Source organism: Theobroma cacao, chromosome 5 (assembly GCF_000208745.1).
Source record: "Theobroma cacao cultivar B97-61/B2 chromosome 5, Criollo_cocoa_genome_V2, whole genome shotgun sequence".
NCBI classification, from domain to species: domain Eukaryota; kingdom Viridiplantae; phylum Streptophyta; class Magnoliopsida; order Malvales; family Malvaceae; genus Theobroma; species Theobroma cacao.
Genome location: NC_030854.1, coordinates 36,738,122 through 36,752,826, shown reverse-complemented (window position 1 = coordinate 36,752,826; position 14,705 = coordinate 36,738,122). Strand labels below are relative to the sequence as shown.

The 14,705-nt window shown below is 32.8% G+C and overlaps 1 protein-coding gene across 1 annotated transcript in view; it reads left to right on the top strand.

The window, feature by feature from the left end:
* The window catches only part of LOC18600178 (pathogenesis-related protein PR-4A), an 8,935-nt gene continuing 6,272 nt past the window's right edge, over nt 12,043-14,705 (top strand). The window contains exon 1 of the mRNA XM_018121579.1: nt 12,043-12,338. Within this exon, the coding sequence (XP_017977068.1) occupies nt 12,090-12,338 (249 nt within the window). The 5' untranslated portion in view covers nt 12,043-12,089. The remainder of the gene's footprint in view (nt 12,339-14,705) is intronic.

Here is a 14,705-nt window from a genome sequence, read left to right as displayed (position 1 = left end):
ATGCTCAAAATGTTTAAACGTTTTTCTTTCTGGTAAGGTATACTCTAGAGATGAATAGTCTAGTGAGGAAAGCTCAAAACATATGAGACAGTTTGAGGTGCAAACCTAAACATATTGGACCCGTTAATAGGTTTCGGGTTGAGGAGCGGAGCCTAGCGAATGGGTCGATTTCATTAAGGACAATTTTATCCAATTTTTTTTCTCTTAGCTAAAAATAGATAAAATTATAGAGATGACTATTCTTAAAAATACCTTATACCTCAGGCCCATTTATGAAAAGCACTCAATTTGGGAGCTAGTTTATGATGTGGTCAAGCTCCGAGTGGCATGGTGAGCTAATGTCAAATGGCCTAACTTAAATCTGTTTATTACGGATTTGGTGAGAATGTCGAGCCTTAGGATGGTTTTGAAGAAAATTAAAAATGCTAATTCTATGGAGGTATGGCAACTAACTCGGAGGGGCTATTAAGTTTAATGTGGATAGGGCCCTTACGGGAAATCCAAACAAGGTCCGAAAAGAGGGAGTGCTTAGGAATGATATGGGTTGAATTTTAATTCAGTTTCTCCACATCGGTTGGTGTGATGGATGCAAACACTACTGAGATTACGGCTATAAAGAAAGCTCTTTAAATTGTGGTAGCATCAAGGTGGGCCAATGTGGGCAAAGTTATCATTAAAAGTGATTCGGAAAATGCGGTGAAGTGGGTGAGGAAGCCGGAGACAGCCCCTTGAAAACTAAGACAAACCATGATGCGGATGAAGGATTTTTTATGGGTTTCAAATGAAGAGGATGACGTGTAGCAACCTGATTGGTTTTTGTGGTTGGAGCTCTGCTTGTTGAGCCTATGTTGGAGGATTTTTCTGAGGAGGCCATGGCTATTTTGTTGCTGAATGTTTCTGTGTGCAGGGACTTGGGGAGGTTAAGCTTCTGGTGCTTGAGGGGTAATTTGGGCACTGTAAAGGATACAGAAAGGATCCTGGAAGTGTACAGGGGAGTTTGATCGTCTTTCTGGTCTTTGGATACTTCTGTGAATGATGGTGTTGATGTATAGGGGCTCTTTTCACGTTTTGTCCCTAGTTTACCTCTGTTTGTTTTGGCTAAGGTTGTGCTAACCTTATTGCTGGTTGAGGGATGCAAATGTGTTGCTTTTGGGGCTTCTAGAGGTTTCTAGGATCTGTCGATTGTTTTTTTGATGTTCTCTGCAGATGGCTTTTAGCGGTTGGAGGCTGATCTCCTCCTGGTTATGTTGATATATTTATCATGGAATTAAATGAAACACGGCTTTTCAAAAAAAAAACAAGAATTTGTAATTTGGTTGTTTTGCTTCCTTTATTCCATAAAAAAAATTATAAGGTTATCTTCTTTTTAAAAATTATTTGGAAAAGTTTGTGATTATATATCTTAGGATCATGCATTGAGATCCAAACTCAGATTTCCAAGAAGGTGAAGCAGACATTTTTTTTATCCAAACCCAAAAAGAGTTTTATTAACAGATAATCGGAGGGTTTCATAGTTCATGTTAACCACATGATTAGCAGTATACGATAACGAATACAACACCTAAACAAACTACAAAAATCACTTAAAAAAACAAATATATATGCTTTTAAAAAAAACAAATATACATAGAAAAATCTCAATCACCACTTGCCTCCAAACAACATTTAAAAGGTGAAGTAAACGCACGCATTATATACAAATAAGACAGAAGGGTACTCTTTGTCAACCCTGGTGAGGATCTAATTGGACGTGGAAAATGGAAGACCCCCAACTTGTCCAAAAATCCAACACTTCCTCACCCAAAAGAATTAATGCTAGACCCTTCTTGAAAAACCAAAAACGGACCTTTGGATCAGGACAATTGCCCAAGATGTGGCTCCAATGTACAATAATTTCAGCATGTTATTATGAATGTGGCTCCACCGTGACCACTTCCTATTGTTTTAACATACCTTGGGTTGACACGTTTGTTTCCCCTTTGCTGTCTGGTCCTTACGATCGGGACCAGAGAAATAAATTTGGTTTCAGAGGATAAGGGGAACCAAATTTCTTTAGGCACTGTCGTTGTTAGCAATAATGAAAAGGGGTACCAAAAGATGGAAAAAAATTTTGAATCTAACGGTTGAGCAGCACAACCATTACTATTATTATTATTTGTTTTTCTCATTGTCATGACTCAATCATCAAATTAATTAAGTTTGCATCGTTTATCCGAACATTAATTATGGTTATGTAATAGTTTTCTGTATGCTCATGGGACTGCTGACATGACAATGGTTGATCTTGTAACAAAATTTTTCCCGTGAATTTTTGGGTTATACTTATCGATTAAAAAACTTATAAAAATTATTATTTTTGTGGATAAAATATTGGATTGATAAAACTTGAAAATCTATTGGTATTGAGAATTATTAACAAAATACTTTGTCACTAAATCAATCCAACAAATGGTTGTTGTAATTTTTTTTGTTGGTGAAGAAATTTTTCATTAGTAATATACCAAAGGTATATTCTGTTGCAAATAATATTCTCCTATCGGTAAAACAAATAATTGGTAAGCAACAAATCCGTTAATATCAATATCTAAATTGTCATCAATAAATACTATTTTTGCTCTGTCTGTAAATTACATGAATGATCAATAATTGAAAAAATTACTTGAATCTTTTCATTTACATTTTCTTCGAATTAATTTTTTGATTTGGTGTTTGGTTAATTTCATAATACTATTTAATTATTATTTTGAAAGGTGATAGATAGTAATGCTTAAGGTTTTGATTTGTCACATCTTACAGTTATGGAGAAAATGACAAGAAATTAAAAATTAAGGTAGTCATGTCAGTTCATGTTGGATTTATTACATCCAACGAAAAAATGTGGATATCTTACAATTTTCTTTTCTGCTGGCCTCAACTATGATGGTGATGTGGCGTCATATTAAGTGCATGGAAAAGGAAAACGTGTGTAAACATTATATAGCTTACTTTATAATACATGCATATGATTTCACATCATGTAACAAAAAATATATATTTTTCATAGATTTCATTAATTAAATCCTTTTATACGAACAGCAGCTCTCCATGACAGAAGGTCAGCTATACCATTAGCTTCCCTACAGCAAGAGACTGATCTTGAACTGCACAAAAGAAAAAAAAAAAAGTGAAAGCTGAAGACAATCGAGAAGGATTGCCTGCAGATGAGGTTGATGTACTATACGCCTGCAAAGAGAGGAGAAAGCAAATGAAAAAGCCTTCTGTAACTGCTTGAAAATTGTCAGAAAATAAAATTCTAAAGTTGGCACTAGCTACTCCATGACAACATCATCCCTTCTGCATATAGAAATACCGTAGGCTGGAGGACCAACCAAATACAAATGACAATGACAAATTAATAGACAGGAGCCGAATCCTCACAAATATTGCTTCTATATCTTCTTTAAAGATAAAGATGCACTCGTAAAACATCTATATTGTTAAAAGAAAATCGTAGCATCTCATATGTTTATAAATAACTTAAAAGTTCATCTAACTACTAATTGAAACCTTGATAAAGACTTCATTATTTGAAAGCACATCCAGCTTCTTTTTCTCTTCAACCCTCTATTCAGAGCAAACAACTTAACTTGGAATTAATTTAAAATATTTAATATTCCTTAACCAAGGAGTTGCTTGCACTAGCAGTTCAATAATTTTAAAGGCTTAATATTCCTTAACCAATGTCAAGAAATGGAAGATCGTCGCAGAGATGTTGATCTCCTCTGAGTTGGAGGGAATTTCCATTTCAAAACAAGATTTCTGGCCGCTTGATCTCAACTTTTGGAAACGAGCTCTCTCTGCTGTTTTTGGATCACTTCACGTTTGTCCAGCTTAAGTATAGTCTTTTGTTGATTCGTTTCTGGTTGCCCAGTATTTTCTGTATAGGGGCTCTATTCTTCTTGGATAGGTGCTGCTTTGTGCTTGATAAGCAGCTGATCGCTTTTGTATTTGGTTCGGACATTGTCGCTTTTACAAAGCAACATGAGTCTTCTACTTCCAAGGTTCAAGACTCACCATGACATTTTAGCTCCGAGATATATGTAACTCAACCACTTATTTTTTTTTTTAAAAAGAATAATATACAAGTTGGGAGGAAGGGTAGATGTTGACGACCATGTTTGAACTATGGTGTGGATTGACTTTGTTTTAGACTTTAGATTCTTTATGGTGTTGGAAACTTAATTATGAGGTTGTCTTCCTTCTTTAAAATTATTTGAAAAAGCTGGTGATCATATATCGTAGGATCATGCATTGAGATCCAAACTCAGATATCCAAGAAGGTGAAGCAGATATTTTTTTTGCCAAACCCAAAAAGAGTTTTATTAATAAATAATCAGAGGGTTTCATATTTCATGTTAACCACACAATTAGCAGAACGTATATGATAACGAATACTACACCTAAACAAACTAGAAAAATCACTTAAAAAAACAAATATACATAGAATAATCTCAATCACCACTTGCCTCCAAACAATACTTAAGAGGTGAAGCAGACATATGCATTCTATACAAATAAGAAGGCCTCTCCTCTTAAAAAAGGGTACCCTTTGTTAACATTGGTGAGGATCTAATGGGACGTGGAAAATGGAAGACCCCCAACTTATCCAAAAATCCAACACTTCCTCACCCAAAAGAATTAATGCTAGACCCTTCTTGAAAAACCGGAAAAGGACCTTTGGATCAGGACAATTGCCCAAGATGTGGCTCCAGCTGTACTATAATTTCAGCATGTTTTCAGAATGTGCTGATGCTAACCTGTTGCCCTTAGGACATAACCAAAAGGTACAGTGTTAATTTTTTATCTACTCCACCATGACCACTTCCTCTTGTTTTAACATACCTTGGGTTGACAACTTTAAAGGGGGTTTTTGTGATAGAGAACGGAGGCGTTGCAAACAAGTAAAAAGAAGCACTAGAGGCGGCAAAGAGGAAGATTGAAGCAGTTTCTAAAGTATTGAGTGTTGTGACAGGTGGAAGAGAATAAGAAGAGAACTAGAGAGTGAATTTAGAAAGAGAAGCTTTGGAGGAGAATGTGTTAGCTTTTTTTTAAGGGAGGGAAGAGCCCCTCTAAATGAATTGTGAGGCTCTATATATAGTGCTAAAAGTGACGATTACTCAATAATAGACTTTAATGCGCCAAATGAATGACATTATTATGAAAAACATTAATGTGAGTAACCGTTATTGTAATTAGATGTAATAAGACTTCTTTTCAAGTAAAAGGTAATAGAAAAGAGGTATATGTACAAAAGTACAAAAGAAGATGCTATACATAAACAAGTACAAGAGAAGAAGATATATGAGAACAGGTATACGAGAACAAGATAGGAGGGTGAAACACCTTCAAGAAAAGGTTAAGAGGAAGACCTCTTAACTACTTCCATATCTGAGCCACCAAGCCAAACTCTCCAAAACATCCCAAGATGAAAGTAACCCATGAACCTTGTCACTTATTTCGAGTTGCTTTCACTGTCATTCAAGTGAAGTAGTTATTCTATTCGAAGTAGTTGTTCTACTTGTATTAGTTGTTCCATATGGAGTAGTGCTCTACTTGCTCTAGTTGTTCTGCTTTAAGTAGTACTTCACTTGTTTTAGTTGTTCTGTGTGAAGTAGCACTTCACTTGTTCTAGTTATTCTGCGTGAAATAGCGCTTCACTTATTTTAGTTGTTCTTTGTACAATATTATGTTATAACATAATTCTTTAGAGAATAGGTATTAACTAAAATCAAGTATTTACATTTTGTCTCCTGCATAAGAATTCTTACTTAAGAATAATTCTTATGGATTACTTTAGGGAAAAGTTTTATTTTATACTATAATGTATTGTCCTATAACATCTCAGACAGTAACGTCTCAAGTAGTACTATTTTAGATAGTAACACCTTAAGCAGTAATGCTTTAGGTAATAACATATTATTATCTAGTGTAATATTTGATTAATTATATAATAATATATTTTCATAGAATAATTTTTTCAAGATACAAATCGTAAAAGGAAAGTTAATCTTTTTCATAAAAACTTTGATTCTATATACTCTATAAATATGAAGCTACTATGAACAATTTTCTTTATTCAAATTCTAAGCAAAATAAAATTTAGAGTAAAGTCTGTTCTTTTGCGAATATTTTTTAACACATACATTTTTCTTCTTCTTATAATTTTTTGTTTGCAAGTTTTTCTTCTTCTTTTAATTTCTTGTTTGCTCTCCCTCTGTTTTTATTAGTATTTTTCTTGCTTTTCAAAAAAATTGAATTTTTTTTGCTTACATGTTTGTTGCCCCTTGCATGAAATTTTTTTAATTGAAATATGAGAAAAAAAGATTCATGCATGAGATGGAGTTTTTTGATTGAAAGAGATTTTTTTTATGTATATATTTAAACAAATAGGTAAATTGTTTGATTTTTAAAAAAAAGTTCAAAATAAGAATTATTTATGTTTGGAAAGAAATTATCTTGGTAAAACAAGGATTTGTTTCAAGTCATGATGTAGCTAAAAGTAAATTGCAAAAGCAAAAGTGTTAAAAAAAATTCAAGCAAACACGTCAAGGAAGAAATTTTTTTTATATTGAATTGATTTTTGCCTTAAAGCTTTGTTTTGATGCTCTGATTGTTTTTGTTTTGAATATTCTTTTTGTTTTGAAGTATAACTCTTCCTTGTAAAATATTAAAATAAAGAAACAAATAATAGCTGAAGTGAAGAGGGGTAAACAAAAGCTGGTGTATGTCAGCTTTTTGTTGCTTCTTTTGTTTCTTGGCCTTTGGACTGTTGCAAGTACAAGCAGCACAAGTTTTTTTTTTATTGAATTAGAGCCTTTGCTTTTAAGCCGCGAGCTTTTTCATTTGAAGTCGCCGTAAATGCCGCGAGCTCTCTTAAGTGGGGTGTCGCGAGCACCTTTGAATTATTTTTTTATTTTTTAAAAAAAACTATATATATATATATTTAGTTATATTCAATTGTTAATTTTTATAATATATATTAGTAATAAAATTTATCATTTTGATAAATTTTGTTACTTTACTTTGTCGTGTTTGTTATTATTAATATATATATTTTTAATTGACAAATACATAAATAATAAAAATTATTACGTTTGTATACTTATCTCTTTTTTCATGATCATGTTTGTAGGTTTCTTTTTCCATCTTTCTCCATCTTCCTCTATGCCTAAAACACGTTTCCCTCCAAATATCCATTATGGTGAGTTTAGAAGAGCTTCAACACGGAAAAAGATCACTGGACATAAAAAGAAGAATAATGATTCCGAAATAATTCCTCCAAAGAAAATTAGAGTAGGAAAAAGTGGTGAAGTTCCTTTTGTCTCTAAAAATTGGAAAGATAAAATTATTAGCGAAAGAGAAAAATATCGTTTTTGAGAAAAAGTTCGTGCCAGACAAGTTGACGAACATCCCTCTGAACCTGTTGGATATAATTGGAATCGTCTATGCTTAGAAGCACCTCTTCATAAAAGAAGTGGTATTCCAGGACAATCGTTTTTGGGTTTGACCAACTAGCTCCGCTTGACTCTTCTTCAACCATCAGTTTTTCTTCTTGCATTTCTTCATTTCTCATGACAGGACTTCAACTCCATTTAGATAAACTTAAAAGTTGTACTGTCCCAGCTTTTGATAGAGCTGGTATCCACACTTCTAGATGGTTTGCTTATTGGAGAGAGTGTGTTGAAGAATTGAGATCTTTTATTGTGCCTTTGACTAATCTCATAGCTTGTCTCTACACTCTTTCTATAAGTAACACCGATTTATCCTTACGCTTAATTACTCTCAAAAAGAAAAAATATGTAAATGAAGAAGAAGATGATGCTCCTTGCACTCTTACTCATCAAACAAAACATGTGCATCGAAAAGTAAGTTTATCCTTTACTTCTTCTTTTACATTTTTTTTTTAAATTTATTTCCTCATCATACTTTTTTTTTTGTAAAGAGAAACACTTGCGAGAGTAGAACTTAACTCGATTGAAGAGGAAGAGACTTTTGAAGTTGAGACTAAGGAAGAATCATGTGACTTTGAACATAGTGATGAATTTGATGATGAGTCTGTTGATGTTGATGAAGTTGAAGTTGAGGGTGAGCTAGCCCCTTTTGATGATTTCATTGATTTGGATGTTCTATTTCTTTCACATGTTCGGAGCTCCACTGAAGCTAGAGTTGATTCTGAAGCTATTCCTGATGTAGTCATCGATAATGTTAGAGCAACTCCTGATTGAGATTGTTCATGATGTTGGAGTTGTTATTGATGATGCTATAGTTACTTCGATTAATTCTCGTGCTTCTTCCTCCCCAATGCTAGCACATAAAGATGCCAATAGTGTTTTTGGTACTCAAGTAGCACGTATTGAATAGAGTGGTAGGAAAGTCGACTTTCATGGTTTTCAAATTTCTTCAGAATATGTGGAATTCTTGAAGCAAATTTTCAGTATAGAAGGGGAATTTTGGAGTACCTCCTTTTTGAAGAACATGGATATCATTTGCTTAATGATGGAAGTGTTGGGTAGAGCTTTAGCCATTTCCCATGCTCCATTAATAAGTACTTCACTAGAGGAATTGCAACAGATGTTACAGGATATCGATGATGCTTGTAATGTTGGATTCAAACTTGAATGCCTCAATGATTGTAGATCTAAAGCCAAAGTTTTTCTCAACAAGTCTTCCTTGGAAAAAGAGTTGGAAGACATTGCAACAAAGATAGCTTCACCGAGAAAGCATGAAGTTGAACTGCAAAAACAATTAGATATCTTTGTCAATATTAAGAATAGTAACTCTTCTCTATGGAATATGTAATTGACTAGGCTTTTGCTTCCCTTTTGCTTCTCTTTTACCATTTTCAAAGCTCATTTGAGCTAGTACTTTGCTAATGATATATCGTATCTTTATTTTCTTTTTGCAATAATAATAATATCATACACATGTTGCGTACTTATTTTTATTTCGAGTTATTGTATATGACCAAAAGGGAACTCTCAACTTTACATCAAGGAGATTAACTCTAACCTGATATGAAGGAGATTAATTCAACCCTTAAAATAAGTAAGCATAAAAGTTGCGGCCAATTTGTAAGTAATAAGCAAGGGTCAAGAAATGAGCGATAAAGCTTGCAACCAATAGCATAACATCATTACAGCCAAATTATAAGCAATAAAGCTAGCAGCTGAAATATGAATAATAAATTATGATAAAAGAATAAGCGATAAAGCTTGTGACTAATAGAAAAATATCATTGCAGCCAAATATGAGCAGTAAAGCTTGCGGTTGAAGTAAGAATGATGAACTATGGTCAAAGAATGAGCGATAAAGCTTGCAACCAATAGTATAATATAATTACAACCAAAATATAAGCGATAAAGCCAGCAGCTAAATATGAATTTTCTTTTTTAATGTCAAATTGCAATTCATAAAGCAATGAAGAGTCAAAGTCATAGAAATATCATACATAAGCGGGAAGCAGGTTGTTCTGGACCCTGTTGTTCTCAATCAATAACTCTCCTACTTACATTTTCTTGTGGAATATTCTCTTATAAAAAGGACCTTTGTTTTCTCCTAGCTGTCTAGTCCTTACGATCGGGACCAAAGAAATAAATTTGGTTTCAGAGGATAAAGGGAATCAAATTTCTTTTGGCTTAGTGGTTGTCACCAAGAATGAAAAGTGGTGCCCAAAGATGGAAAATTTTTTTTGAATCTAATGGTTGAGCAACACAACAATTATTATTATTTGTTTTTCTCATTGCCATGATTCAACCATCAAATTAATTAGTTTGTATCGTTTATACAAACACTTAATTATGGTTATGTAATTGTTTTCTGTATGCTTATGGGAGTGCTGCTATGACAATGGTTGCATCTTGTAACAAGATTTTTCCTGTTTATTTTTGGGTTATACTGATCCATTAAAAAAACTACCAAAATTATGGTTTTTATTGATAGAATATTCAATTGGTAAAGCTTGAAATTCTGTTGGTATTGAGAATTATCAACGGAATATTTTGTCAATAAATTAGTCGAAGAAGCAATTGTTAGTAATATATTTTTGTCAATGACAAAATATTCTGTCCATAATATACCGAAAGTATATTCTGTTGATAATGTTATTCCTCGTCGATAATTGATAAGCAGTCAAATCCGTTAATATCTCTTGGTAAACTTCCATCAACAAATCCTATTTATGCTTTTATCGGAAAATTACATAAATGAATAATGAAAAAGGAAAAATTACAGGAACCTTTTCATTGGAAATTCCTTTGGATTAATTTTTTAATTTGATGTTCGGTTAACCTCATAACATTATTTAATTAGTGTTTTAAAGGGTAATATATAGTATAATGATTAATGTTTTTATTTGTCACATGTCACAATTATGGAGCAAATGACAAAAAAAAAAATTAAGGTAGCCATGTTGGTTCACTATCATATGGTTCATGTCGGATTTATTGCATCCAGAAAAAATGTGGCTGACTTACAATTTTCTTTTCTGCTGGCCTCAACTATGATGGTGATGTGGGAATTATATTAAGTGCATGCAAAAAGAAAACGTCTGTAAATATTATATAGCCTACTTGATATAGTAAATGCATATGATTTCACCATCAAATAATGAAAAATTATATTTATTTAATTGATTTCGTTAAATCGTTTTACACGAGCAGCTCTCCATGACAGAAGGTCAGCTATACCATTAGCTTTCCCTACATATAGCAAGAGACTGATCTTGATCTGCACAAAAGAAAAAGGAAATAGAAAGCTGAAGACAATCAAGAAGGATTGCCTGCAGATGAGGTTGATGCACCATACGCCTGCAAAGAGAGGAGAAAGCAAATGAAAAAGCTTTTTTTAACTGCTTGAAAATTGTCAGAAAATAAAATTCTAAAGTTGGCACTAGCTACTCCATGACAACATCATCCCCTCTGCATATAGAAATACCATACGCAGGAGGACCAACCAAATACAAATGACAATGACAAATTAAGAGAGAGGAGCTGAATCCTCACAAATGTTGCTTCTATATCTTCTTTAAAGATAAAGATGCACTCGTAAAACATCTATATTGTTAAAAGAAAATCGTAGCATCTCATATGTTTATAAATAACTTAAAAGTTCATCTAACTACTAATTGAAACGTTGATAAAGACTTCATTATTTGAAAGCACATCCAGCTTCTTTTTCTCTTCAACCCTCTATTCAGAACAAACAACTTAACTTGGAATTAATTTAAAATATTTAATATTCCTTAACCAAGGAGTTGCTTGCACTCGCAGTTCAATAATTTTAACGGCTTAAAAGGCCTTTTTATTGAAATTAAGAAAATAAAGTCTTTTTTATTGAAGCTAAAGAAGAAAGAGCAAATAAGGAAAGAAAATTTATAATAGAAAAAAAATAGTGGTTGAAAATTATTAAATACATATTATTCTTAGTTGATTGGGCATAAGAGAAATAGTTGATGATTAATAGTATTATGGTAATTGAAAAATGATAAAAATTTAAAATTTATTAAGTACATATTAGAAAAAGAAGAAAATATGTCATTTTAGTAATTATTTTAATTTTTTATATATCTTTAATATAATATAATAATTAGTTATATTATTATTATTATTATTATTATAAAATTACAACATCTATAAAAATTTGAAACCTAAAATCCTTAGTTTGGTGACTTGACCTTAAAGCCGCCCTAATTGCCTAATATTTATCTCATGGATCATATGCAAGTCCAATGATTTAGGCAAGAGCAAGCCTGCACCAGTAAATATAAAAAGTATGAAGAGATTGCCATTACTGATATGACCAATCAACGATGAAAAAAAGACACATACTGCTAACAAATAATGGTGAAAACAGACCATGACAATTGTCGGCTCTCGAGAAAGTTAATGATTCTGCATTGTGTTTATCTCAGAGACCTACTTGGCCTTGAGTCACTGTAGTACTTATTGACAAAATGACAATGATGTATAATTGTATCAGGGAACCTTTCCTATAAATTGGAGCACATCCTGCAAACGATTTCAAGCAAACCAATTGAGTATTTCACACAAAAAATGAAGAGACTAAGCTTAAGCATTCTGTTCTTGGCCTGCCTGGTGGCTTTTGCCGCTGCCCAAAGTGCTTCTGATGTCATAGCTTATTGGGCTGACTACAAAGCTACGGATAATGGCTGGACAATACCTCCTTTTTGCGCCGAGGTGGATGGTGATAAGCCCTTGGAATGGCGCAGCCAACATGGATGGACCGCCTTCTGTGGACCGAATGGTCCTCAAGGGGTAGATTCTTGTGGCAAGTGCTTAAATGTAAGGACTTAAGCTTTGTTTCCTTGATGATTTAGATATTTATCTTTTCCTACTTGTCTTTTGTCTTCTATAAGAAAGCTCGTGTCTTCATTAAAATTTCTGAGCTATACGTATAATTTATTCTCGTGCGCACGTGAAGGTGACCAACACTGCTACTGGAGCTTATGAAACGGTGAGAATCGTCGATACATGCGGCGCTGACGGCCTAGTGATGGACCTCGAGACTGCGTTTAAACCCATTGACACTGATGGAAGAGGCTATCAAAACGGTCACCTTACTGTGGACTATGAATTTGTGGACTGTGAAGCTGTGGACGATGACACAGACGACGACGTCCCAGATGCTACCAATGTCATTGCTTATTGGGCTGACTACAATGCTACGAATAATGGCTGGGTCATACCTCCTTTTTGCGCCGCAGTGGATGGTGATAAGCCCTTGGAATGGCGCAGCAAATATGGATGGACCGCCTTCTGTGGACCAGTTGGTCCTACGGGGGTAGACGCTTGTGGCAAGTGCTTGAAGGTGAGCAACTTTTTCTACCTCTCACTAATTTTCATCTCCATATATTGAATATATCTACTGAATAGTACTGAAGGAAAATTAGAGACTTCGCCTAAGAAATGCTTGTGCAATACATCGAAATTATGAGCTATAAACATAATTTATTCTCACCTGCATGCAGGATCGGATGGTAGTTAGGTTCAAAGGGGCCATGGCTCCCTCAAAAGTTCTCAAATTCCTACATTTTGATCGTGCAAATTATGGCCATAAAATATTAAAATTCTGAGTTGTATATTATTTTCATGCATAGTTTAATCAATCTTGGCTCCGCCACTGTACTTGCAGATAACCAACACTGAAACTAAAGACGAGGAAACAGTGAGAATCGTTGACACATGCGGCATTGACGGCCTGGTGTTAGACCTCGAAACTGCATTTAAACCGATTGACACCAATGGGAACGGCATCAATCGAGGACACCTTATTTTGGACTACAAGGTTGTGGATTGTGACGACGATGCAGTGCTCGTCTACTCCCAGTAACTTTTAAGTTACAAAGTTAGACTTCCCACTTTTTTCATGAATAAATCTGTAATAAGAACCGTTATGTAATACCATGATACTAGGATGGTAATCTTTGGTGTTTGGAAAATGACATCAAAAAGTGGGATTCTGTATGCTAAGCTTTCTGTGAAGGAAAATTTAATAATGTTATTATATGCTGAAAGAGGTAAGAAGGTGATTCATAGCTTGAGATGTTGTCCGATTTTCTCAACAGAAAATGACAAATATATTATTGCAATTTATGTGGATTGTTTGGTTTTCATGGAGGAGAATTCCTGTGAACTTCACTTATTAAATTGATTTTAGGTGAGATATTTAGCTTAAATTTTAGAATGACATTAGAGCATGTAGAGAGAATGGTCTTAGGTTAATATAATAATTTTTCATTATTATATTATCTTTCCTTAATACTTTTCTGAATATCTTTAAAACAGAGCAATTGTCTCTTTTGTTTTTTTTTTTTTCTCTTCTCTTTCAGATGCAAATTCAGCATTTCCACCATCATCATCGGTCAAATTTTCATGAGGTACATAAGCAGGGGGGGAGCTAGCCAAATTTTATTGGGGGGGCCAAACACAGTTAAATAAGAGTTAAAAATTTTAAGACCCTAATATGTTAAATTCAATCAACAATAAAAATATTAATAATAGAAATATGAAACTAAATATAAAACTATAATTTGTAAAATATAGATAGTTAAAAACGATATATACGATTAATAATTTTTTTTTATATAATCAGAATTATTTAAATACTATATATTCAAGAGAATTTTATTTTAACTAAACATAAAATGTAAAGCATATAAAAAAATATACTCAAGTTAATTTTCTCTTATATAATCAAGATTAATAAAAAAATGATACATTGATGAAATTTTAAGTAACAATGTACTATTACAACTTATATTTGAGAACTATATAATAATTTATTAATTTTTAAACATTAAAATCATAGAAAATAAAATTTATGTAACATAAAAAAGAATAACATGGCAAGTAGAAGGTAAATACCGCATATTACATAACAAAAAAGAAAGAAAAAGAATATGGTTAATGATTTGTAGAAATTTGAGAAAGAATATTTTTAAAAACTTATAACATATGAATAAATAAAATAAAAATAAACAAATATAAATTAAAAAAATTTAAAGTTGAGTAAGATAAGTAAAATCATTTTATTATTTTTTATTTATATTAATTATTAAATAAACCATTATTTTGAGGGAGCTAATAATAGAATATATGAAAAAATTTAAAAATTTTTATATGTTATGGAAAAAATTTTAAAAGTTTTGG